This window comes from Callithrix jacchus, chromosome 13 (assembly GCF_049354715.1).
Source record: "Callithrix jacchus isolate 240 chromosome 13, calJac240_pri, whole genome shotgun sequence".
In the NCBI taxonomy this organism is placed as follows: Eukaryota; Metazoa; Chordata; class Mammalia; order Primates; family Cebidae; genus Callithrix; species Callithrix jacchus.
In genome coordinates, this window is record NC_133514.1 from 92,590,905 (window position 1) to 92,618,140 (window position 27,236).

Below are 27,236 nucleotides of genomic sequence, written 5' to 3' on the forward strand. Positions count from 1 at the left end.
GAACAAGTGAGACCCATGATAATTTCTAATAGATCTCAAAGACATTATGCTGAATGAAAAGAGCCCATCTCAAAATATTACATAATGTAAAATTTCATTTATATAATATTGCTGAAATAAAACTACAGAGATGGAAAACTGATTAGTGGCTGCCAGGGATTAGGTATAGAGATGGGGAAGAGAGGATGGGTGTGGCTACAAAGGGTAAGCACTGTATCTTGACCATGGTTGGTTATATAAATCTGCTCACATAATAAAATTGGATAGAACTTTACATAAACATGCAAATAAATAACTGTGTTAGTCCATTTTGCATGGCTATAAAGGAATACCTGAGCCTGAATAATTTATAAAGAAAAGAGGTTTAATTTGTTCATGGTTCTGCAAATTGTATAGCAAGCATGGTGTTAGCATCTTCTCAGCTTCTGGTAAGGCCTCAGGAAGCTTAAAATCATTGCAGAAGGTGAAGGGGGAGCCAGCATATCACACAGCAAGAAGAAGCAAGAGAGTAAGGGAAGAGATGCCATACTCTTTTAAACAACTAGATCTTGTGTAAACTGAGCAAGAATTCACTCATCACCAGGGGGATGGCACCAGTCATTCATGAGGGATCTGCCACCATGACCAAACACTTTTCACCAAGCCCTACCTACCTTCCAATACTGGAGGCCACATTTCAACATGATATTAGGAGGGGACAAAAATATCCAAACCATATCACTAACTGCTAAAATCTCAGTACGCTCTGGGGATTGTACCAAACTGACTGTCAGTTTCCTATTTTTTATACTGTACTGAAGCTTTACAAGATGTTACAGTTGGAGGAAACTATAGGAGCTAAAGAACCACCCTGTACATTTTTGCAACTTCTCATCAACCTAAATTATTTCCAAGTAATCTTTAAAAACTGAACCAGTCAGGTGCAGTGGCACATGTCTGTAGTGCCAGCTACTCAGGAGGCTGAAGGGAGAGGACAGCTTGAGTCCAGGAGTTCGAGAACAGCCTGGGTTTTTTTTGAGATGGGGTCTTGGGCAACCTAGCAAGACCCCATCTCAAAAAAAAACAAATCTGTGAACCATAAAAAGCTATACAAACTTGTATTAGAAATTTAAATAAATATACTATATACATTTTTAAATACATATATGATTTTGCATGAATAAAATTATGCTGTATATATGGTTTTATAACTGGCTTTAACCACTTAATATGCTGTAGGTCCTTTTCCATATCTAAAAACATAGGATTATTTTTAATGGCTATATGTTGTTCCAGTGTGCAAATGCACCATTTTTATTTATGTAGCCAATCTTACTGGTAGACACTTAAGTTGTTAGCAATTTTCTACCATAAACATTGCTATGAATGTATTTACACATGTATCTCTCTATATATATATTTCTGAACTTGTCCAATTATGTCCTTAACATAAATCTAGAAGTGCAATTGCTAGGTCAATGAATACTTCTGTTCTGATGAATGTTGCAAATTACATTCCAGAAAGATTACCCACCAACAGTGCATAATTGTGGCTTATAATCTTCCACACATTGCTAGATTTGCAAAGTTGCAAATCGAGATCTTTTGACACCAAATCTAGTTATCTTTATACTCAAATAAGTAAGTGATGACAGTAAGCAAGCATAAGAACCTTTATTACAAATGCAGATTGTTTCCTCTCTAAAATGGCCTACAGAGGAACTCAGAAAGAATACGATATCTAACTAGCAAATTATTACCACGCCACTGTAAATTTAGAAGGAACCCTACTCAACACCACCTAAATTATTTAACTGTCAGGGGCAATCAATTGTTGTATTAAATAACAAGAAGGATGGGGCACATAAATATTATACAGAGTTTACAACCTCTATGGACCTAAACTCATGTGAGAATCCTCTGGCATGACAAAGAGCTCTGGGCTAAACTTCAAGAATGGTCTAGTCAACAGGACACAGAAATATTCATTTGTGACAGAAAAACTAAAAACTTAGCAAATGTTGGCTGGGCATGGTAGCTCACACTTGTAATCCCAGCACTTTGGGAGGCCAAGGCGGGTGGATCACCTGAGGTCAGGGAATTCAGGACTAGCTTCCCAACATGGCAAAACCCCATCTCTACTAAAAATACAAAAATTAGCCGGGCATGGTGGTTCACACCTATAGTCCCAGCTACTCAGGAGGCTAAGGCAGGAGAATCACCTGAACCCAGGAGGTGGAGGTTGCAGTAAGCCGAGATTGTGCCACTGCACTCTAGTCCAGGTGATAGGGTGAGACTCTGTCTTAAAAAAAAAAAAAAAAAAAAATTCTGGATTATATTTGTTCATTATAAAGACAGATGATCAACTATATTGCTGCTTAAGCAGAAAATGCTTCCAAATGTCATCAGCCACAATTCAGGAGGTGGCAGAAGAGAAACAACCATGACCTTAATGTTAGATCTGCTCTCCACCACAACCTCAGGGGAGACCCCACCATTAGTTCATGAATAATGGAATAAAAAGACCAGAGCTTGGTGTTAAAGCACGTATCCCTGCATTCATCAACAGAGTACCATTCTTGGTTGTCAAGTAGTTTTCTCATCCTGCCAAATGAATAAGGAAAAAATATTTGTTGGTAGGGAAAAAAAGCCTCTTTCACATGAAGCATGTAGTTCAATAATTCAAGTTTCCACAATCAAAATAAATACATAACATGGATCATCTAATAAACTAAATACCTATTCATGATCATTGTAGCATATGAAAATATGCAAGAGACATTTACAATATGTTGGTCAATTGATGTAGCAGGTAAGGCAGGCTACAGTTTGCAAGTAAAATACTCACAACTGGGGTTAACAGAAGCAGCACACTTAAGCTAACTTAGTTGATGTTCTGTGACTTAGATGGTGGAGCCTATACACAAGAACTGAAGGAATGATGTGTGCCTCTTTAGTGGTTTCTATCATCCAACACTTCCTTCCTTTGTCATCTCACTCTTCTTTTCTACCAACTCATTTGTCTCTTCCTTCTTCATCTGTACACTTTGGATTCTGTGTGTGTGTTTTTGAGAGATACGGTCTCGATGCATTGCCCAGGCTGGAATACAGTGTCATGATCCCAGCTTACTGCAGCTTAGAACTCCTGGACTCAAGCAATCCTCCCACCTCAGCCTCCCAAGTAGCCAGGACTACAGATGCGTGCCACCATTCCCGGCTAATTTTCTTTTTGTATCAAATTTTCTTTTTTTTTTGCCTCACTATGTTGCCCAATCTGGTCTAGAACTCCCGGCCTCAAACAATCCTCCTGCCTTGACCACCCAAGTACTGGGATTATAGGCATAAGCCACCGTACCCGGCCACTGGATTTTTAAGTATCATAAGAGGTCCCAATGAACACTGCCAGGCCAGGGTGTTGGTCCTCAGGGATTAAGGTAAAAAAATAAAATAAAATAAGAAGTTGAATCATATATAATCTTAGAAAAAAATGCTTACCAATTGGTTGTATAACACCACAACCTTGAAAAAAAAAGTCTTATTATATACATTTAGCAGAACTTCACTGATTTGAAATCTACTAATTCAGGATTCGGGGCTGTTTGTCTAAAATTGAGTTGATGCTTAAACAACATAGTGAGACCTTGTCTCTACAAAAAAGAAAAAAAAAATTAGCTGGGCATGGTAGAGTGCTTGTAGTCCCAGCTACTCCTTGAGCCCACGAGGTGGAAGCTGCAATCACCTACACTCCAACCTGGGCAACACAGCAAAATCCGGTCTCAAAAACATTAAAATTAAAATTAAACAAATTGAGTTGAAACTGACTTTCGTGTTATACTTTAAAGAAATCATTCTAATGAGAGAGGAGGGGATTTAGAAAAAGTATTATTTAACCTTCTACAAAATAAATGTGTTTAAAGATGTTAGCATATTATTCTTCACATGCAAATAAATTTGCTGAAAACTTGCGTTTTGTACAGGCCCATATACACTATTCAAAGTTCTTTCACCTTTATTATTTTATTTGATTTCTCTTAAAAACCCTGAGAAGTTGACCAAGGATATGGGAGTAAACTCACTTTACAAGTGACAGAAACAGAGAACCTAAGTAACTTGTCCAAGGTCACAATATAAGAATAAACATATCTAACTTCCAGATTAATACTTTCAATATGAAAAATGTTAAATTAGATACTCTTAAGGCAAACCCACACAATATCAATCTGGAAACACTCCAGCAACTAGTTGAAATTTCTATATATACCTAAAAGAAGTTGTGTCATACATTAATTGTTATTAAAAGTATATCTACATTGTAATTACAATCATGTTCACATTATATGAATTATAAAGAACTGAAAGAAAACAAAATTCTAAATCTAATAAGGAAATGGTAAGATGATAGACAACTTTCTTGTAACTTCCAAGAAATCATAAACTATAGTGTGGTCAGGAAGCTAAATTTTTAAATTAAATAGCCCCTAATTCAAAGTTTTCAGTAATTTAGACTGGTTTTATTTTACTTTTAGGCTAAGAAAAAATGAGAAATTCATAGTTCAAATCTTTTTAGATAGGTAAAAACTTGTTGGGGGAGAAGTTATAGCAGACTTCTGAACACAGGTTTGCTGAACAATCAAAGAAACTGTAAGTTTCATAAACACTGAAACTCCTTAGTCCCTTTGGCTGAAAGTTCTGCCACAAAATTCTTTCAAAACTGACATTTTATATTAATGATGTCATTTTCAGTCAACAACGTACAAATTCTAACAAGTATATAATGTTAGTCAGTTTACGATATGACCTCAATAAATCAACAAGTAACCATTCAGGAAAGGATACAAGCATTTCTGAAGGTATTTCCCCCCTTACCTTAGCAAAGAGAATTATAGAAATCATTCACAAAACCAACAAGAATCAGCTCATTCAGTGGTAAAACTGTGGGAAGGTTAATGTCTTAAGAGGACCTATTCATAGGAAAAAGTCAAAGGATTAAAAACTGCATATAAATTATAGCAATTTTTAATGCATCCATGCGGAACCAAAAAGGTGTTTATATTCATGTGATTCACAGACAATCCTATATGCTGTCATTCAACTGCCCAAATGAAAGGAACTATAACTATTAAAAGGTCAAAATTTCAGCAACTACTATACTAAATTATATTGTATTTATTTTCTCAAGAGAGAGAAAAAAATTGACTTAAAAAAAAACAAGATTCCAACCAACACAGTGAGAAAACTAATCAAGGGTGCATGTGGAGTAAAACTTACATGTCCCTTTACTTTAAGGCTTTAAAGGACGTATTTCTCCCATTGAAGCTTTTAGTTTAAGGGACTGATTAATCTTGGGAAAACTTAAGCATATTCTAAAATGATTTTTGCATAGAAAGGTATAAATGAAAGGATGGGAAATAAAGATTTTGACTCAAGATGCAAAAACTGAACTTCTTGTGGTCCCTCAATTTGAAAAATATAGTAAGATGCCAAGAAAAGTCTCAAATTATTTATTCCCTGAGTAAAACATCCTTCTACATTATTTTGGTCACCAACCAAGCAAACCTATGATGAAAAAACTAAAACAGAATTTAGAAGATGGTTTACTAGCAACCCCAGGCCCCCCTCTACAACAGAGCAGATTTTTCAACCTGAAAAGTTCTAATAAAATTGAACATACAGTGTGCTAAAGAGACTAAAAATATAGAAAGAGGCCGCATCAAAGATTCAAAGATGAAAATAATTTTACAATCGCTTGTTTCTGTCAATTAAAAACGTGACCTAATTCAACAGAGGTGTCTCTTCTTGTGTGTCAACTGAGGAAACAGACTAAGAAACTTTGACAAAGGATCATTCAGGCAGCTCGGCTTAAACAGAGAGAAGATACACTCCACTCCAGGCAAGGCTAAAATACTAAACAGATTACCCATCAGCTTGTGTGAGCACTGTAAATAATGGCATTCAAACATAAGGTACCTGTGCTTACGATCTGCAGCTTTGAAAAGTGCTTGATTCATTTTAAAAAAAAAAAAGAAAGAAAGAAAAGTGCTTGAAAATGTGAACATATGATCTGGTGGTTCTACTCTCAAAGACTACCATACAATTTAATTTGCAACTCTTTAATAATTCTGTGAAACTTAATCTCAGATTAGTCTGTGCTTCCCAAGGAGACTGTGTGGCATGATGGTCAACAGCATTCCTCTCTAGACTTAAGATACATAAACGTGGTTTAAATCTGGTCCTTAGCCGCTACTATGTGACTTCAGACAACCTTCCTAGGCCTCAGTTCTCTCACACATGGAAATAATAATAGATTTGAAAAATAATAATAGAATTAAGCAAAGGGAGGTGCCTACAGTAATGAGCCCAGCACCTGACACACAGTGAGCACAATAAATAACTGGTCAAGTAACAATGATGCTTATGTTAGTGAAGCCTCTTAGCAGAATGAAATTATCATTATCTTTTATCATTTATCTCAGTAGAATTAAATTTTTTATGATGCAAGAAAAATCTCTGAAAGAAAAGTCAAAGTAACAAGTGGAAACTAACAATGCTAAAGAGAAATGGAAGCCCTTTAAAAGGATAGGAGTACAGCAAACTGAAGTTTAGAAAACATTATATGATATGGTCTATGACTACAGTGGGTATTAGTCTGACTTATGGAAGGAAATTGCATCATGGATGAACTTTAAAAACATTATACTAGGCCAGGCACAGTGGCTCACACCTATAATCCCAGCACTTTGGGAGGCCGAGGCGGGCAGATCATTTGAGGCCAGGAGTTGAAGACTAGCCTGGCCAACATGGTGAAACCCCAACTCCACTAAAAGACAAAAATTAGCCAGGCATGGTGGTGCACACTTGTAATCTCAGCTACTTGGGAGGCTCAGGTGGGAGGATCACTTGAACATAGGAGGCAGAGGTTACAGTGAGCTGAAATTGTGCCACTGCACTCCAGCTTGGGCAACAGAGTGAGACTCTGTCTCAAAACAAGAAAGAAAAGAAAACATTATGTTACATGAAATAAGCTAATCACGAAAAGACAAATATTGTATGATTCTACTTATATGACATACCCAGAGTAGTCAAATTCATAGAGACAGAAATTAAAATAGAGGTGATCAGAAACTGGGGGGAGAGGATGGGAAGTTATTGTTTAGCAGGTACAGCATTTCTATCTAAGGTGATGAAAACATTCTGGAGAGGGATCACAGGGATGGCTGCACAATCCTGTGAATGCACTTAATGCCACTAAATTGTATAATTAAAAATGGTTGAAAAGGTTACAAAAATCAAGAGGACCAGATCAAAAAAACCAATAATTTTAAAAATGGTTGGAAAGGTAAATTTTGGTTACCACAGTAAAAAAAATTACATGAACAAAATATTTCCATATTATAGGATAGTTAGTAAATTACAGCAGACTAAACTTGATTCCCAAATAGTGACACTGAAACAGGCTCATCTCTGGAATACCATCCAACTTAAAAACCTTTCATGCAGCCAAAGTCCCTATTAATTTGTTTCGTGTTGGCTGTTCTGCTACACGGACCTTTTGCTGTTCTTCCAATCTGCAGAACTTACTCCTGCTTCAGCCTCTTGACTCTTGCTGCCCTCTCTACCTGGAATACTTTCCCCAAAATGTGCATGACTCACTCCCTGGCTTCACTAATGTGCCTGCTCAAATGCTGCTTTCCCAGAGACTCTCTGGCTAAAGAAATCTCCTAAAGCTATTGCTCTCCATGACCTCCCTCTGCTCCACTTTTCTTACACTTGATACTTCCAGAAACGACCTAACATATTTATTTGTTCACTCTTTTATCGCTTATCTCCTCCAGTAACGTATAAACTACATGAGGGCAGGGACCGTGTCACTCACATTTTCAGTTCTTAAAAAGAGTCCCTGGCAACCAAAAGACATTCCATAACTATTTTTTTAGGTATATTAATTTTAAAAACTTTTTTTTCCTTTTTTTTGGATAAGAAATTTCCCTCTGTCACCCAGGCTGGAGTGCAGTGGCATGATCTAGGCTCACTGAAACCTCCATCTCCAGGGTTCAGCCTGAGGTCAGGAGTTTGAGACCAGCCTGACCAACATGGCAAAACTCCATCTCTACCAAAAATACAAAAATTAGCCGAGTGTGGTACACACCCGTAGTCCCAGCTATTCTGGAGCCTGAGGCAGGAGAATCCCTTGAACCCGGGAGGTGGAGGTTGCAGTAAGCTGAGATCATACCACTGCACTCCACCCTGGGCGACAGAATGAGACTGGGTCTCTCAAAAAAAAAAAAAAAAAAATTAAAATGATAATGAAAAGGATATATCCTAAAATGTTTACAAGTTACTCCTGGTTATTATTATTTTTATCTTTTTTTTTTTTTTGCTTTCCTGGTGCCTGTATTTAAAAGTATTAAAAATGAACATGCATTACCTTGGTACTCAGAAAAATGAGTTTTAATTGACTGTACCAAGAGCTGCTCTTTTTGCCTTATATGAGCACCATCTAGTGCTCAGTACATATAATACAATTTGTATAACATGGTAAAGTTTTCTGAAATGTAGCCTTTATAAAAAGTAGATTGTGGCCAGGCATGGTGGCTCATACCTGTAATCCCAGCACTTTGGGAGGCTGACACAGGTGGATTGATTGAGGGCAGGAGTTTGAGACCAGCCTGAACAACATGGTGAAACTCCATCTCTGCTAAAAATACAAAACTAGCCAGGCATGGTAGCATGTGCCTATAATTTCAGCTACTTGGGAGGCTGAGGCAGGAGAATCACTTGAACCTGGGAGGCAGAGGCTGAAGTGAGCCCAGATCACGCCAACACACACCAGCCTGGGCAACAAGAGTGAAACTCCATCTCAAAAATAACAAAGTAGATTGTTTATATACAAAGACAACTCTTACTATACTCACTGTCTGGCCTAATTTTTAAAACAGCAGAACAATTAGTTCAAAAAAGGCACTAGACTTTCAATCATCAAGATAAAGTGGTCATCAGAAAATTGGTTAAATTTTTGCTGCTTACTTTCATTCCTTAAATATTTTAGACTAACTCTCAAGACAGAGTCCTTGATCTTTTGTAAACTAATTGGTAATTACTCCTTGAAAGATGAGCAAACTCAAGACACTTTACATACGTGATGGTGTTCCATCATCCCTATGAATCTAAGTGGTAAGATTATTTCCATTTTACAAAAGCACAACAGGCTCAGTATGATTAAGCAGCTTTCCTAAGTTCACAAACTGTAAGGAAATGTGACCAATGTTGTGGAGCTCGGGCAAGGTCAGTTTGGCTCCAAAATCCAGGTTCCCCCCGCCCCCATGCTTCATGGCCTCCATTCTTCACACTTCACCCAAAGTCACTGCACCTTTTAGCAAAATGATTTCCCTGAAGAAGAGCATTCAGGCTGCTGCTATACTGCTCAGCGCTGCTCTCAGATCCGGAACTCTAAGCTCATGAAGTATTAACACTCAAATCAAGTATTAATTTAAAACAAAAGAACTTTTTAAAGGTATTATCTCTATACTGCTATTAGCTGGTTACAGCACTTACAGAGATGTAAGATTTTCCATCTCCCACACAGGAATAGAAATTCAGACCTTCTCATCACAAGTACATTGCTGCAGACACCTCAGATTTGGGTTTTTTGTCCTAGTTTTTTCTCCTGCACTTTCCAGTCTATCACTTACCCTACTTAAAAAAATAATGTCTCTGAAACAATGTTTCCTCCAAATGCACTCAACAAGACCCTACAAGGGAGCCAACTTCTAATCCTCAGCTTTCTAAAAAGTGTACTAAAAACAGGTAACAGGTAGACAGATTTTTATTTCCCAGTTCAGCCTTCCACACAGTCAGAGCCCCTACACCCTTGAGAGCTTGAGACCACGCTAGACCCAAGCAGCCTTATCAATTTACTCTGAAACATGAAATACGTTGGGAAGCACTTTCTGCACTCCCAGCCTATTACGTCTGATTCCCATTCCTCTCAACACAGACTAGAAGAATTACTAGAAGTCATTTGGTCACATTTCCTTTACAGTAAAAGAAGTCACTTCTACCCACAAGTATTATGTGGTGGTGGTGTGGTGCTGTTGTTGTTTGAGACAGGGGCTTGCTCTGCTGCCCAGGCTGGAGAGAGCATTGGCCTGATTATAGTCACTACAACCTTGAACTCCTGGGCTCAGGCGATCCTCCTGACTCAGCCTCCCAAGTAAGTGGAACTACAAGCATAAGCCACTGTGCCCAACTAATGTTTTTTATTTTTTGTAGCGATGGCTACAAAAATACCATGTTGCCCAGGCTAGTCTCAAACCCCTTGCCTCAAAAGATCCTCCTGCCTCAGCATCTTAAAATGCTGGAATTACAAGGATGAACCACCACATCCAGCCTATGTAGTTATTCATTGCTACATTATATATAATAACAAAACACTGGAAGCAATCTAAATGGTAAATACAATTAATTTTGATATATTTAGAAAACAAATGCTATGGCTCCCATCAAAAAGAGTGAGGAAGTTAATATATAGAAGACTCTCCGAGTTATAACTGATGAAAAAAAGCACAAAGTAAAAAAGTGTGTACAACACACATGCTATTATTTGTCAAAAAAGGAGAGGAAATATATATGTGTATTTGTTTGCATATGCATAAAACGCAATTCTTCTATAACACCCTTTATAATATTTCACCATACTTGCTTGTTGATTTACAGATAAGATATAAGCCCTTTAAGGACAAGAGACATCATATATCTAGCTAACTATTATGGCCTGAGAAACAAATAAATAAACAGTTTGATACATAAAGATAGGTCATCTATTCTAGCAATTCTCAATGATAAGCATGACTCACATGATTATGTTCACACACACCATAGCCTCAGATGCCTATGAACCAAAAAATAATAAGCACAGGTCTGTTTTTTCATTTTTGCTGCTATTATGTAATAGTTTAGAAACATGTATTAAAATCAGTCATATAAGTAGTTCAAAATATTCAGGAAAATAAAAACAGTATACATTACTTAACCTTTAGTCTTTAGTCTTCATTTTGTTTCAGACCTATGCTGCACAACTAATTTTAACATAGTGAAAAATTAAAAACTATTTTATTTTTTTGAGACAGAGTTTCGTTCTTGTTACCCAGGCTGGAGTGCAATGGCGCCATCTCGGCTCACCGCAATCTCCACCTCCTGGGTTCAGGCAATTCTCCTGCCTCAGCCTCCTGAGTAGCTGGGATTACAAGCACGCGCCACCATGCCCAGCTAATTTTTTGTATTTTTAGTAGAGACGGGGTTTCACCATGTTGACCAGGATGGTCTTGATCTCTTGACCTCGTGATCCATCCGCCTTGGTCTCCCAAAGTGCTGGGATTACAGGCGTGAGCCACCACGCCCGGCCATAAAAACTATTAAATAATTTAAGGAAGATTTTGCAACCACACCTGGAAACTCTAACAAAATCTGATTACTCTAATGCTAAAAATAGTTAATATTAAGAAAGGATCAGATTAGTCCTAAAGACCTTATTAGTATTTCTAAAGATTGCAGCAAACATCAATTTTTTGCTGCAAAAAGTGGACTTTACTTGAAAACAGCACATGTGTATCTAAGGAATTCCAAGAGTGAAGAATCTCAGAATTACCTAGATTCAGAGTCTCCTCTACTGAGACTCATCTTAGTCCTGAATAATTCATAAAGTAGGTAATCTTGGTCCTTGACTTTGTCAACGAGGAGGCACCTGCTACCTCAAAGCTTACTCAGTCCCAAGATCACACATCAAATACCATCACTGAGGAGCAGGGCAGTCTCAAAAAGAAAGTGACAGAAAGGCCAAAAGTATATGCAACACCACAAATGAAACCTCTATCATGTGGACTCACTTGAGGCGGTGGTGGGGAGAGAAACCTTTGTAAATATATCCCCACAGATATACAACGCACAGTTTATTCACGTCACAATTTTTTCACTTTCTAAGATCCCTTTATACCTTTCTCTATAAACCAGGGTGATTTAAGAAAAGGGAATGGCATTGAAAAGAATAAACACATGAGAGCAGCAAAGAAATCTTTCAGTAAAAGTAATAATTAACAAAACAAACTATAAAGCCATAATAACTTCGACTGGCACAGGTGGACAAAAATTTTCCAAGGATCTCAGAAGCAGAAATAAGTAACCACTTCAATATAAAATATATCTAATCCAAGTCATCAGATTAATTATAAACTAAGTTAAACTTCTTTTTGTTTTTTTTGTTTGTTTGTTTTTGAGACAGAGTCTTGCTCTTGTCACCCAGGCTGGAGCACAGTGGCGCAATCTGGGCTCACTGCAACCTCTGCCTCACTGCAACTGAGATTTTCCTGCCTCAGCCTCCCGACTAGCTGGGATTACAGGCACTCACCACCATGCTCAGCTAATTTTTTGTATTTTTAGTAGAGACAGGGTTTCACCATTTGACCAGGCTGGTCTTGAACTGCTGACTTCAGGTGATCCACTTACCTCAGCCACCCAAACTGCTGGATTACAGGCATGAGCCACCGCGCCCAGCTTAAACTAAGTTAAACTTCTAAGGCACAATCCAATTGTATACAATAAAGTTAAAAATTAAAATTTATTGCTAAAAGACAAACAGCTCATGGAAAAGGAAATATCAATACTCCTTAAACATATGAAAATAAACACAATCTTAAATATTTAAGAAAGGCAAATAAAACCACAAGGACCACTATCCAAAACTTGCTGAACTGGATATCAAAAAGAAAAACAGCTAACATCATAAAAACTGATGAGTTCTTGTCCTTTGTAGGGACATGGATGAATCTGGAAACCATCATTCTCAGCAAACTGACACAAGAACAGAAAAACAAACACTGCACATTCTCACACATAGGCAGACATTGAACAAAGAGCACACATGGACACAGGGAGGGGAGCATCACAGACTGGGGTCTGTTGCAGGAGGGGCCAAGGGAGGGACAGTGGAGGGTGAGGAGGTTGGAAAGGGATAACATGGGGAGACATGCCAGATATAGGTGACAGGAGGATGGAGGTAGCAAACCACCTTGCCAATGTAAGTGTCTTGTCATGTAAGTACCGATGCAACAACCCTGCATGATCTGCACATGTACCCCGGAACCTAACGTCCAACAACAAAATTATTTTAAAAATTAAAAAAAAAAACAAAAAAACAGCTGTAATTAGTCACACTGAAAAATGTGAGACACACAGAGAGAGAGAGAGAGAGAGAGAGAGAGCGAGAGAGAGTGTCAAAAGACAGAGAAATAGGCCCTCTACCTCTGAGGTCAAGGGAGAAGAGAAGTACAGATTCATTTGTCACGATTACATCAATCCCTTTCTGAAAACTAGTAAAGAAAACAAATGAAGTGCTTAACCTTATTTAGTAATAAATACAGTAAAAACTTTACATAACCTAACTGATGATGTAAAGTCCTCTTTACAGAAGAACTCCTGGTAATATGTAGAAATGACTGTATTGGAAATACCGTTTTGTAACCTCCTATAAAACAGGTCATTCAGACAAAGATCAACAGTTGCTAAAATACACTCAAAATTCTGATCAATCTTAGCATGATAACTGATATAAAACATACTTTTTCTACATAAAGAATATCTTACCAAAAAATGATTAACCTACATTTTATCAAGCTTTTAAATCTCATTTCCAATTTGCAGGAAATATATGGAATAAAAGAACAAGTTACAAGGTAAGAGAAGCAATCAGATAAATACAGAAGATGGAACATTTTACAGAAGAACTGACACAATTTGTTTTTAAAATGGCATGAAGGAGAAAACAGTGGCAAGGGGGGGAAGTGGATACCTACTCTAGATTAAAAGACACTAAAGAACGAGAACCATCAAATGCAACATACGCACCTTATTTGGCTCCTAATTGTAATAAACTATAAAACAACTGGAAAAAATTAAATATAAACTGGGTAGCAGGAATTATAGTTAATTTTGTTAGGTGTGATAATGGTATTAGAGTTATGTAAAAAAATATATACTTTAAGATACTTAAAAAATAAAGAACAAAATATAGAAACAACCCAAATGATTTCTGAATGGATAAACAAAACGTAGTATATCCACACAATGGAGTATCACTCAGCAATAAAAAGGAATAGAGGCTGGTGCAGTGACTCATGCCTATAATCCCAACACTTTCAGAAGCAGAGGAAGGAGGATCACTTGAGGCCAGGTATTCAAGACCAGCCTGGGCAACATCACAAGACCTTATGTTTACAAAATTTTTTTAAAAAACAGTCAAGCATGGGCTGGGCACGGTGGCTCACACCTGTAATCTTAGTACGTTAGGAGGCTGAGGGAGGCAGATCACAGGTCAGGAGATAGAGACCGTCCTGGCCAACATGGTAAAACCCTGTCTCTACTAAAAATACAAGAATTAGCTGGGCATGGTGGCACATGCCTGTAATTCCAGCTACTCAGGAGACTAAGGCAGGAGAATTGCTTGAACCCAGGAGGCAGAGGTTGCAGTAAGTCGAGATCACCCCACTGCACTCCAGCCTGGCAACAGAGCAAGATTCTGTCTCAAAAAAAAAAAAAGGCAGGCATGGTGGCACATGCCTGTGGTCCCAGCTACTCAGTAACCAAGTGGAAGGATCACTTGAGCCCAGGAGTTCAAGGCTGTAATGAGCTAAGATCATACCACTGCAATCCGGCCTGAGCAATAGCCTGAGACCCTGTCTCAAAAAAATAAAAAAAAGGAATGGAAGTATTGGTACATGCTCCAACATGTATGAATATTACACCCAGTCAAAGAAGCCAGTCATGGCTAGGTGTGGTGGCTCACGCTAGTAATCCCAGCACTTCGGGGTGCCAAAGTGGGAGGATTGCTTAAGCCCAGGAGTACAAGACCAGCCTGGGCAACATAACAAGACGCCATCTCTAAAAAAGAAAAAGAAAATAAAGAATCCAGTTACAAAAGACCACCTATTGTTACAATTCCATTTACATGAAACATCTAGAAGAGGCAAACTTAGTAGTAGTTACTAAATTCGTGGCCGGGTACAATGGCTCATGCCTGTAATCCCAGCACTTTGGGAGGCTGAGGAGGGTGGATCACTTGAGGTCAGGAATTCGAGACCAGCCTGGCCAACATGGTGAAACCTCATCTCCACAAAAAATACAAAATTTAGCCAGGTGTGGTGGCATGTACCTGTAATCCCACTTTCTCCAGAGGGTGAGGCAGGAGAATTGCTTGAATCCAGGAGGCAGAGATTGCACTGAGCAGTGATCACACCACTGCACTCCAGCCTAGGTGGCAGAGTGAAACTCCCCGTCAAAAAATAAATAAATACGTGGTTGCTAGTGTAATCTAGAGTTTGGGGTAATGTATGCTAATGGGCATGGGATAGAGGTCCTTTCTGGGATAATAATGTCCTAAAATTGACTAGAGATTGTTACACAATTCTGTGAATAAAAACACTGAATAATATACTTTAAATGGGTGAATTACATGATATATGAAGCATATCTCAAAAAGTGTATTACTTTTGTATTGCTACTATAAAAGTCATCAAAATTTAGTGGTGTAAACAACATAAATTTATCATCTTACAGTTCTGCAGGTCAGAAGTCTAACACTCAATAAGCTAAGATCAAGATGTCAAGAAGGCTGCATTCCTTTCTGGAGGCTCTAGAGGGAAATCTGCATCCTTGCCTCTGCCAGCTTCTAGAAGCTGCTCACATTTCTTGGCTCATGACCTCCCTTCCATCTTCAAAGCCAGCAAGGGCAGGATGAGTCCTCCTCGCATCACATCTGACTTTCTCTTCTACCTCCCTCTTCTATTTTCAAGAATCCTGTGATTATACTGGGCCTGCCCAGATAATCCAGGATAATCTCCCTATTTTAAAGGCAGCTGACAAGTAACCTTAATGCCATTTGCTATTTTAATTCCCCTTTGCAATATAATGTAACATATTCAGATCCTCCAGACAAGGACGTGGACATCTTTGGGGGGCTACTATTCTGCCTATCATAAGAAAGCTCTTAAAAAGTAAATAAAATTTTTTTAATCTAGTTATTAAGTCTATGAGAATTCAATATTGTAGTCATTCTACATTATTATTGTCTGTCAGTTTTTATAAGAGTTTAAAATGAGATAAACTGGTCTAAAAATGCATCAAACTGACAAAACTATGGGGAAACACACCTCTCATACATTGCTGGTAGGTGTGTAAATGCCACAACTTCCATGGAGCACAATTTGGCATAGACACCAAATTGCAAATACACATACACTTTGACCCAGCAATTCTACTTCAAGGAATTTATACTAAAGATACATTTGTATGTATGAGAAATGATGAAGGCAGCAATACCTGTTACAACAAAGAATGAAAACAATCTAATTGTTCATCAACATAAAACCGATGAAATACATTCTACAGATACTCCATAGCATTAAAAAGAAACAGGCAGTTGCGCAAGTGTCACATGTACAAGATATATTTTACTTAACTGTGGGGTAAAAAGCAAGGGACAGAACAGTACACATATCGTTTGCTATCATTTGTATTTAAACAATTTTGTGAAACTATACGGGATATATGCTTAAGTAACCTATACTATCTCTAGAATGATTCCAAATAAATTGCTACCAGTGATCACTTCTAAAGAAGGGAAGCGGCTGCTGAGTGGGGTGAAAAGAATAGAAAAGCTTATTTTCTACTTCCAAACCTTTTGGAGTTTCTAGGGGTCTATGTATGACAGATAGACAGAACATTCCTAAATTTTTTTTTAAATCAGCATACCACACAAGTTGATATGGCCCTGTATTCAAATTTTCAATATCCAGACAATCTCCTACCTGCTAGTTGGTGCAGGGAAAGAAAATGAGAGAAGCTGGTTCCAGAACGGGTCATTCTCAGAGACAGATTCTGTGCCTGATAATTTTTTCAAGTACTCATTTTTAGGAAGATCACCGATTCTGCTGCTGTTCGATCCCATCTTCTAGTTTGGCAGGTAACTTGTCCTTAAGCCTGCATTTCCACAAGACAACCTATGAAAAAATGAAAACAAAAAAAACTTTAAACTTGTTCAAAAGTCATCATGCTTTGCCTACCTACAAAAAAACTATAAACGTACTAAAGAAAATCACATTTGTCTGTATTTGTAAATATAATAGACATCAGATACAAAGTTACAAGAAATACAGGGCTATCACCTGTCTTAGCCAATACAAACACAGAAATCCAAATCTATATGGTACTTATACCACGTATCTTAGAATGGGCATGCCTCTACCCAAGAAAATGTCTCAGAGCAAAATCATAACAATAACTTTATTAACAGTCTGAAAATGAAGCTGTTTGATAACCAAAACAATGCTGATAAAGAAATACAGAAATCTGGATGGCTTGAATGTGCAACGAAGATAACATAGCTCTAGTAATCACCATGTGCTACCTCCACTTATGGGGATCATGGGGACAAATCTGAATTACCCACTTCAAGTGAAAGATCCCAATTACAAAGGAATCACATGTAATGTTTCTCTCATTCTGCTATAGTGCACATATGTAGTTTTTGTTGACATGCCTCTTCTCCTAAACCATGCACATGTCTATGACAGGAATTATCTTATTCATCTTTTTATCCCCAATGATTAGGCTAGCATGTAAGAGGCATTCCCTAAACAGTATGTTGAAGGAACAAAGGAGTGAATAAACAATTAGTATGCACAAGGCTCTTCAGTACTGGTTGTTCTCAGTCACTAACGGAAGAAAACTAATAGTTACAAATATGAATCACTGTCTTCCTTACATCACACTTAACATAGCTCTAGATGTTTTATCTTGATTTGTCTAGAAAAGGTCTCTCATTCAATAATAAAATGGTGATAAGATCAATAATTTATACTAGTTTAAAATTACCATCACAACAAAAGGAAACTACATGGGTCCAGGGACCAAATGCAGCTCAGGTCAGGTGAGAATGTGTATTAGTGACTCGCTTGCTTCCTCATGTCCCTCTTCATTCCACAACGGCACTGAAGCCATGGTCAAAATTTGGAAGCTGGACTGAGGTGCTTATTCTCAGGGCAAGAGGCTTCCCCAGTGATGCACATGGACAGCTGGGTCTTCTGAATCTGAGAGAGAAACACTGATCTGGCTCCTATCACCTTCCCCTGAACCTGAGGCCGGCCATTACTTTCATCCTTCCTGCAAGAGGACAGGGGCCCTAATAACTCAATTTCACTTCAACTGAATTCAGCTTCAATCAAGACTTTATATTAAGCCAGCTAATCATAAGGTTTAGTTTCTTAAAATAGGACTTGTTAAGCCCAATTAGAAAATGCTATAAAGAAACACCCTGAAAGCCAGGCACAGTTGCTCATGCCTGCAATCCCAGCACTTTGGGAGGCCAAAGCAGGCAGATCATCTGAGGTCTGAGGTCAGAGTTCGAGACGAGCCTGACTAACATCAAGAAACCCCATCTCTACTAAAAATACAAAATTGGCTGAGCATGGTGGCCCATGCCTGTAATCCCAGCTACTCGGGAGGCTGAGGCAGGAGAATCACTTGAATCCAGGAGGTAGAGGTTGCGGTGAGCCGAGATTGTACCATTGTACTCCAGCCTGGGCAACAAAACAAACCAAAACAAAAAATACCCTGAAATACATAAACCCCTAACTTACAATAGTATTTTAAGCTATCAAAATTATAAGGGGACATAATATACTAGTGAAAATAAATGAAACAGAGCTAAATGGATACATCTCAAAACTATAAAATGTTTAAAAAAAAGAAAGCTACCTAATATATATAGTATAGTTTCACCAGACCATAAGATTTTAAAACTTGCAAAAAACATTATGGATTTATCCATATCTAGTGCAAGTTTGTTTTTTTAAGAGACAGGGTTTCACTCGGTTGCTAAGTACAGTGCTGGGGTACAGTGGCATGATCATGGCTTACTGTAACCTCAAACTCCTAGGCTCAAGGGATCCTCACACCTCCTGAGTAGCTGGAACTACAGGTACATGCCACCAAAGCCCAGCTAATATTTTTTCTTTGGCAGAGATAGAGTCTCACTGTGTTGCCCAGGCTGTTCTCAAACTCCTTCTGCCTTGGCTTCCCAAAGCACTGAGATTACAGGTGTGAGCCACTGAGCCTGGCCAAGAGGAAATAATTTAACTAGAATTCTATAGCTTTTCAAGCTACCAATTAAGTTTGAAAGTAGAATAAATATATTTTCTGGCCAGGTACAATGGCTCACGCCTGTAATCCCAGTACTTTGGGAGGCTGAGGCGGGTGGATCATGAAGTCAGGAGTTCAAGACCAGCCTGGCCAAGATGGTGAAACCCCGTCTCTATTAAAAATACAAAAAAATTAGCCAGGCATGATGGCAGGTGACTGTAATCCCAGCTACTCGAGAGGCTGAGGCAGAGAACTGCTTGAACCTAGGAGGTGGAAGCTGCAGTGAGCTGAGATCACACCACTGCACTCCAGCCTAGGCAAGAGAGAGAGACTTTGAAAAAAAATTTTTTTTCTGATTTGCCAGGATTCAAAAGACCTCCCAGGAACCTACAAGAAAGCTACAAGATATACTCCTTCCACATGAGGAAATAAGCCAAGAAAAAGGAAGAAATTCAAGAAACAGGGGATCCAACACAGGGCAGTGGTATAGTAAGTAATAGCCATGCAGCAGGCTGGGACAAGAGTCAAAATGGCTCCCAGATCTCCAGGAGAAGAAAGCATAGAACTGATAGTTCACTTGATGTGTCTAACCTTATTCTGAGGAATGTTACAATGGTATAGGGGAATTTAGAAGCAACGAATAATAGTTATACGGAAAATATATTATTTTTATACAGACCAAATACTTTGGGAAAAACAGAAATTATTCAAGAAAGGTCATATAATCAGAGTATATGACAAAATTCAATGGTAATGAATATTTACATAATTATTATGATATAAATACCAAATATTTAACCAAAAATTGTGAGGTAACTATACTGAGAAGATTCTGGAAAAAGAAGCAGGATTGGTGGTCTATGAATGCTACATTTTCATCTTCCATCATAGGTAGTGCTCAATAGAAAATATATAAAGTTACTAAAGCAAAAAGCACAGTAAAAATGTATGTTACAAATAAGGAGGTAGGACCAGATGCGGTATAAGCCCAACACTTTGGGAGGCCAAGGCAGGCAGATCACTTAAGGCCAGAAGTTTAACACCAACCTGGCCAACACAATAAAAACCCAACTCTACTAAAAATATAAAAATTAGCTAGAGTGAAACTCTGTCTCAAAATAAATAAATAAGAAGGTAAATAGCAAGAAGCAACAGCTTATAGATTTGAAAGTGGCCACCTCTGAGGAAAAGGACTCTGGAGTGGGGAGGGTGATAGAGCAGTTTTTTATGTTAAGTCTCATATTAGTTGACTTTTCAAAACCATGTCCTTATACTACTTTGATTAAAAATACAATATTTCGTGGCCAGGTGCACTGGATCATGCCTATAATCACAGCAACTCAGGAAGCTGAGGCAGGAGGATCACTTGAGGCCAGGGATCCGACACCAGCCTGGGCAACATAGCAATATTCTGTCTCTAAAAAAAATTATTTTAATTAGGTGTGGTGGTGCATGGAGATTCCAACTTTTAAAAAATAAGAAGAAAGCACAATCCATTAAAAAAAAAAACTGATAAACTGTGCTTTCATCAAATTAAAAACTTTTGGGCAAGGTACAGTAGCTCATGCCTGTAATCCAAGCACTTTAGGAGGTCGGGGCAGGTAGATGACTTGAGGTCAGGAGTTCAAGACTGGCCTTGCCAACACAGTAAAACCCCGTCTCTACTAAAAATACAAAAATTAGAAAACATGGTGGCATGCGCCTGTAATCCCAGCTACTCGGGGAGCTAAGGCACAAGAATCACTTGAACCCAGGAGGCAGAGTTTGCAGTAAGCCAAGATCATACCACTGCACTTCAGTCTGGGTGACAGAGTGAGATTCTATCTCAAAAAAAAAAGACGAAAATAAAAACTTTTAGTCTGTAAAAGACTCTGCTAAGAGAATGAAAAGACAAGCCACAGACTTGAAAAAAATATTTGAAAATCACATATCCAACAAAGGACTTGTATCTAGATCATATAAAGAACTCTCTAAGCTTCACAAAACAAACAATCCAATTAGAAAATGTGCAAAAGATTTTAACACACGACCAAAGATGATTAGTCAAGGAAAATAAACACATGAAAAGATATCCTAACATGATTAGCCATTGGAGAACTGAAAATTAAAACCACAATGACATACCACTGCACATCTACTGGAAAAGCTAAAATAAGAAACACTGACAGTTCCAAATGCTGCTGAAGATGTTGAGAAACTGGATCTCTTGTATGTTCCTGCTGGGAATATAAAATCATACCACCATTCTGGAAAAGGGTTTAGTAGTTTCTTATAAAGTTAAACACATATGTGCCATTCAACCCAGCAATTGACCCCCTAACCTATAATCCTAGAGAAATGAAAAGTGAGCAACAAAAAAAATACATAAATGTTCACGGCAGCTCTATTTGTAATAGCCAAACTGGAAACAACCCAAATGTCCTTCAACAAGTAAACTGATAAGCAAGCTGGAACATTCATACAATGAAATAACAGGAAACAACTATTAATAAACCCAACAATTTGGACAAATCTCATATGTGAAAATAGCCCATTCCCAATCGAATGATTATAGCTTATGTACAAGTGAAATGAAGGACAGCAATGTGTATGTGAACTGAAAACATGACAGACAGGAAAAATTAGGAATACTCTGTTATTATAATGTACTTCCACAGTCTATGAAGCGGTAGTGTTATTGTGTTATTTAAAAGCAGTCTTGGATTGCTTTAAATGTAGATTGTAAACTCTAGGGTAATCACCAAAAAAGTAAAAAAAAACAGAAAAAGGTAAAATTTATATGCTACGAAAAGAGAAAACTGAATCTCATAAAACGCTCAATTAAAACCACAACATGGGGTGTGGTGGCTCACATCTGTAATCCCAACACTTTGGGAGGCCAAAGCAGGTGGATCACCTGAGGTCAGGAGTTAGAGACCAGCCTAACTCCTCCTGTTGGAACTGCCAACATAATGAAACCCCGTCTCTTCTAAAAACACAAAAATTAGCCAGACAAGGTGGCAGGCATCTGTAATCCCAGCTACTCAGGACACTGATGCAGGAGAATTGCTTGAACCCAGGAGGCGGAAGTTGCAATGAGCCAAGATCGCACCACGGCACTAGAGCCTGGTCAACAAGAGCAAAATTCCATTAAAAAAAAAAAATCGTATCTACATCTCCCAGAAAGGTGCCAACAAATCGGACTAATAGGTACTTTCTTTCACAACCACTAGGATTGTTTTTACATAAGTTACTTCATCATCTATATTATCACATGATGAGATATTAGGATCTCATATTCTAGTTAACTCGGTGTCCATTATAGAATGCTCTTTCACTTGGACTAGTTTTCCAAAATAAATTTATTTACTTAGAGATATGGTTTCACTCTGCCACCTAGGCTAGAGTGCAGTGGGGTGTACATAGTTCACTGTAGCCTCAGACTCCTGGGTTCAAGCAATCCTTCTGCCTTAGTCACCTGAGTAGCTGGGATTATAGGTACATGCCATCACACCCTGCTAACTTTTTAAAAATTTTGTAGAAATGGGGGTCTCACTGTGTTGCTGAGGCTAATCTCAATCTTCTAGCCTCAAGAGATCCTCTTGCCTGGGCTTCCCAAAGCACTGGGATTAGTGGTATGAGCCACCTTTCCTAGCCACCCAATAAAGTATTTCTTTCAAATATTATTCAAAATTGAACTTTTCCAATAAAAGCATAATAAGTAATGCACTTAGGCCCTTTGGGGATTCTGTATTAACTTCATTAACTCTGAGGAGTACACAACAGATATTGTCCTCTACCACCTACCTAAGAATATTGCTAGTTCCTTTTCAGCCAAACCTTTCAAATTCTTTTTATTTGTCCAATAATCCCCATGACCCTGAATATGTTTCAATAAATGTTAAACAAATTAAAAAGACCTTAAGAACCTGTTTACAGTTTGCTATTTATCAGGGGACTCATGATAATTAGCAGTTAGGATTTGTCGGCCTAATACTGGTGTACTGAATAAGCACCTCTAACTGTATGGGTGAAAGTGAATTAGTTCAAAGTGTTGGTTTACTGACAGCAATTGAAGTATGGGTTCTCCTGGCTCTACCATGTACTCAATTTTCCTTCTCTGTGCTTCATTAAAATTAACAGGATAAAAATGACACTAGATCAAAAGAAATGAGAATCATAACCATTTGTTCTCAGTTGAATAGACCAGTATATTACTTTTCTTGTGTGATACCTTAAAAGCAAGCAATTTTACTCTGGGAATTTAATTAGGTACGTGAATGCTGAATTTTCAAAAGAACAAAATTTCATTTTGGAATCAAGTCCCTCCTCCCACCAGGTGAAGCAACAATGAGAAACAATACTATCAAGGAGTCTACTAACAAAAGTTGTCAGATGTTTTTACGTTCTTTTTGAATCGGTAAAATACATGGTACAAAATACAAAAGCTTCAAAGGATACACAGTGAAAAGTCTTCTTCCCATCCCACTGTCTAACCACCTTGTTTCTCAACTCAGAGAAAACATTCCCAATTTCTTGGGTATCATTCCACAGACATTCTGTGTATATACAAACATATGTTCTTCCTCTTTTTAAACAAACCACAGCATATGACATATTCCTCTGCAGTCTGCTATTCCCACTTATCGATATATAGGAAGTCATTATGTATCAATATATGAAGCATTTCATTTTACAATTTAACAAATACTATATTGGTGGACATTTAGGTAGTCTACAATATTTTCCTATTACAAATCATTCTCCAATAAGATATATATAACTTATAGCTTATACCATCACTTACATAAGTACACAAAATATTTCACACATGTATGAGTAGACAGATATAATCAATCCAGAAAAACAGAATTGCTGGGTCAAAGGGTATATGCATTTGTAATTTTCATAGCTACTGCCTGGTTGCCTTCTATAGAGTTTATACCAACTTGGATTCTCACCACCAATGCCTATTTCTCTACTCCACAGCTGCCACCGTTTAATCAAACATTCTGATCCTTGCCAACTTAGATTTTTTTAAAAAACAGTTTTTCAATATAATTATATTGTGCATCTCTCTTACCATGAATAAGGCCATTACCTGTTCATATCCTATGACTGTTTTCTACTGGTTTATAGAACATAAACTTCATTTTCAAAGCTGCTAGGATAGACCACAAAATTAAGTCTTAAATCAAAATAAATGGCCAGGAGTGGTGGCTCACACCTGTAATCCCAACACTTTGGGAGGCAGAAGCAGGAGGATTGCTTGAGCCCAGGAGTATGAGGCCAGCCTGGGCAACAATGGCAAGACCCCATCTATATAAAAAACTTAAAAACCAGCTGGGCATAGTGGCACAAGCCTGTGGTCCCAGCTACGCAGGAGGGCTGCTTGAGTTCAGGAGTTTGAGGCTGCAATGAGCCATGGCTGCACCACTGCACTGTGAAACAGAGCAAGACTCTGTATCAAAAATAAAACTAATAAGTCAAAAGAACTTCTCAGTCCAAGAACACTATGAAATCTTTCTAAAACAACATGAATAAAGCCTACAAGCATATCAGGAGAGACACTGAACATAATGCTAACAAAAAAAAATCGAGACAGCCAATTAAGCAAAGGGTACAGTGCCTCCTTCCCCATTTTTTCTCACCAAACCCTGGAAATAAGATAAATAATATTTTTTATAGTGTCAGTGATTACACAGCCATGCTCAAAAAATCTCAGGGGACCAGAAGCTGTGAAGAATCCCCATAAAATAGAAAACAGCTGGAGACGGGCTAAAAAGGGAAATGGCATCCCAGAGCAGGCTCAAGGGCCTTCAAGGGCACCGTCCCAAAGAGTGTGAACAGCAACTCAAGCACAAAGGCAGAAAGGCCAGAGGCTAGAGCCCAGAAGCAACTAAAAGAAGCTTGGCCTGTGCACCCTGACTAGACACCCCTGCCCAAACCCTCACTGCCATAGGTAGCAACAATAGCATGCTGCCTGCTAGAACAGAGTGAAGGCAATGCCCTGGATAGCTGGAATATACAGGAGGAACAAGTTCAGACATACTAAGACCAGTAGCCACTGAGGTACTCTTGCCAGAAGGATCCATCTGCTCCCGCACAGAAAGCAAAGTAAAAAACTGAGACCCAATGGCATCTCTTCTGCAATGATCCCTGCCAAGGATTCCAAACACACACACACACACACACACACACACACACACACCCTTATACCTAAGAGACTTTAAGGAGAAAACTGAAACAGGAGATCAGAGAAATAACGGGCTATAATCACCAGCCAAATGACATACTAAATGCCACAGGTGCCATGAGTCTACAAGTAATAGAACATTCTCTTAAACGCAACTATATTCCAAGTGCTATATTAAGTAGAGTTGGGTATTCCCCACCTAATGAAAATAAAGCAATGGAAAGATATAAACCCACAAAGACCAGATCAAGGGGAGTATGGAAGATGGGAAGGTGACAGAGGAGTGTACCTGAACCAGCAGACCTGCGGAAACCCCAGTGGGAGGTCCTGCCAAGGGGGACACTAACAAGAAGAAACGTAATTCACTCCATGGAGCAGTGGGAAGGCTACAGAGCAAGAGACAGGGCACCGAGGAAGATGGGGCAAGGTGCAGGGCCAAAGTCTGGGGGTCTGTCTCCCCAGGAAGAGTCTACTATACATGTTCTCCAAAGAAATATGACTAGAGAGACCAACGCCAACATCGGGGAGGGAAATAAGGTGGAAAATGAAGAAATCAGGAGACTGAAGATAAAGTCAACTTGCTACTGTTCCATAGTGAGTTTCCCTGCCTCGAAGGCAGGAGACAGAAGGATTCCTCTCAAAAGAAACTGAATAGGAACCTAGGGAAAAGATACAGGCATCTTGAAATTGTCAGGCCAATTTAAAAAATAGATTGTCACCTTACAGCAATGCCCACCACTCAACAAAATCCACTTACACAAAGAGCTTCCAATAAGTTTTGGGGTAAGAATGGGCAGTCAAAAAGGATTCAACTTGTGAGGACAGCCTCCAATGTGAAATACAGAAACCAAAACAGCCTGGGCATGGTGACTCACTCCTAGAATCTCAGCACTTTGGGAGGCCAAGGCAAGAAGATCACTTGAGCCCAGGACTTAGAGATCAACCTGGGCAACACAGCAAGACCCTGTCTCTACAAACAATAAACAAATTAGCCAGATGTGGTGGTGCACGCTTATAGTTCCTGCTACTTGGAGGCTGAAGTGAGAGGATCGGCAGAGCCTGAGAGGTTGAGGCTGCAGTGAGCTGTGATCATGCCACCACACTCTAGCCTGGGCAACAGAACAAGATCCTGTATCAAAAGAAAAAAAAAAGCAAAAGAAACTAAAGAAAGGAATCAAAGAAAACAGATGAGTCTAAGAAAATAATAAAAACTAAAATATCCTTAGAAAGATAACGAAAACAATAACAATAATAATTGTCCAGAGGCACCATCTTAAGTGTTTCACACATACTGATTTAACACTCACCACAAAGTATGGTGTAGTACTTTTTTTTCTCATTCCCTAAATCATAAATTGATGATTTGTGATTTAGGGAATGAGATTCAGCCCAAGAGCTAAATCTCATCTGCTGTCTGAAGAATGATTTTTACTTTTTTTTTTTTCAGTCAGGGTCTTGCTCTGTGACTCAGGCTGGAGTACAGAGGTGTAATCTCAGCTCACTGGAACCTTTGCCTCCCAGGTTTAAGCAATCCTCCCACCTCAGCCTCCGTAGTAGTTGGGACTACAGGTATGTGCCACCATGCTTGGCTAATTTTTGTATTTTTAGTAGAGATGAGGTTTCACCATGTTGGGCAGGCTGGTCTCAAACTCCTGATGTCAGGTGATCCGCCCGCCTCAGCCTCCCAAAGTGCTGGGATTACAGGTGCGAGCCACTGCGCCCAGCCTGATTTTTACATTTTTAAATGGTTGAAAAAAATCAAAAGGCTATTTTGTGACATGAAAATTATATAAAACAAATATTTCGGTGACCATAAAGTCTTATTAGAACACAGCCATGCTCATTCTAATAAGACATTATGTATCCCTTTATACTGCTGCTCAGTACACCACAACTC

General features: G+C 38.5%; 1 protein-coding gene across 10 annotated transcripts in view; it reads right to left on the reverse strand.

Annotated features, from left to right (window-relative positions):
* The window catches only part of DYM (dymeclin), a 481,767-nt gene that overhangs the window by 438,680 nt on the left and 15,851 nt on the right, over positions 1–27,236 (reverse strand). For all 10 annotated transcript variants that reach the window (XM_035271024.3, XM_035271019.3, XM_035271021.3 and 7 more), the window contains exon 2: positions 16,833–17,024. In XM_035271024.3, the coding sequence (XP_035126915.1) occupies positions 16,833–16,972 (140 nt within the window). In that variant the 5' untranslated portion in view covers positions 16,973–17,024. The remainder of the gene's footprint in view (positions 1–16,832; positions 17,025–27,236) is intronic.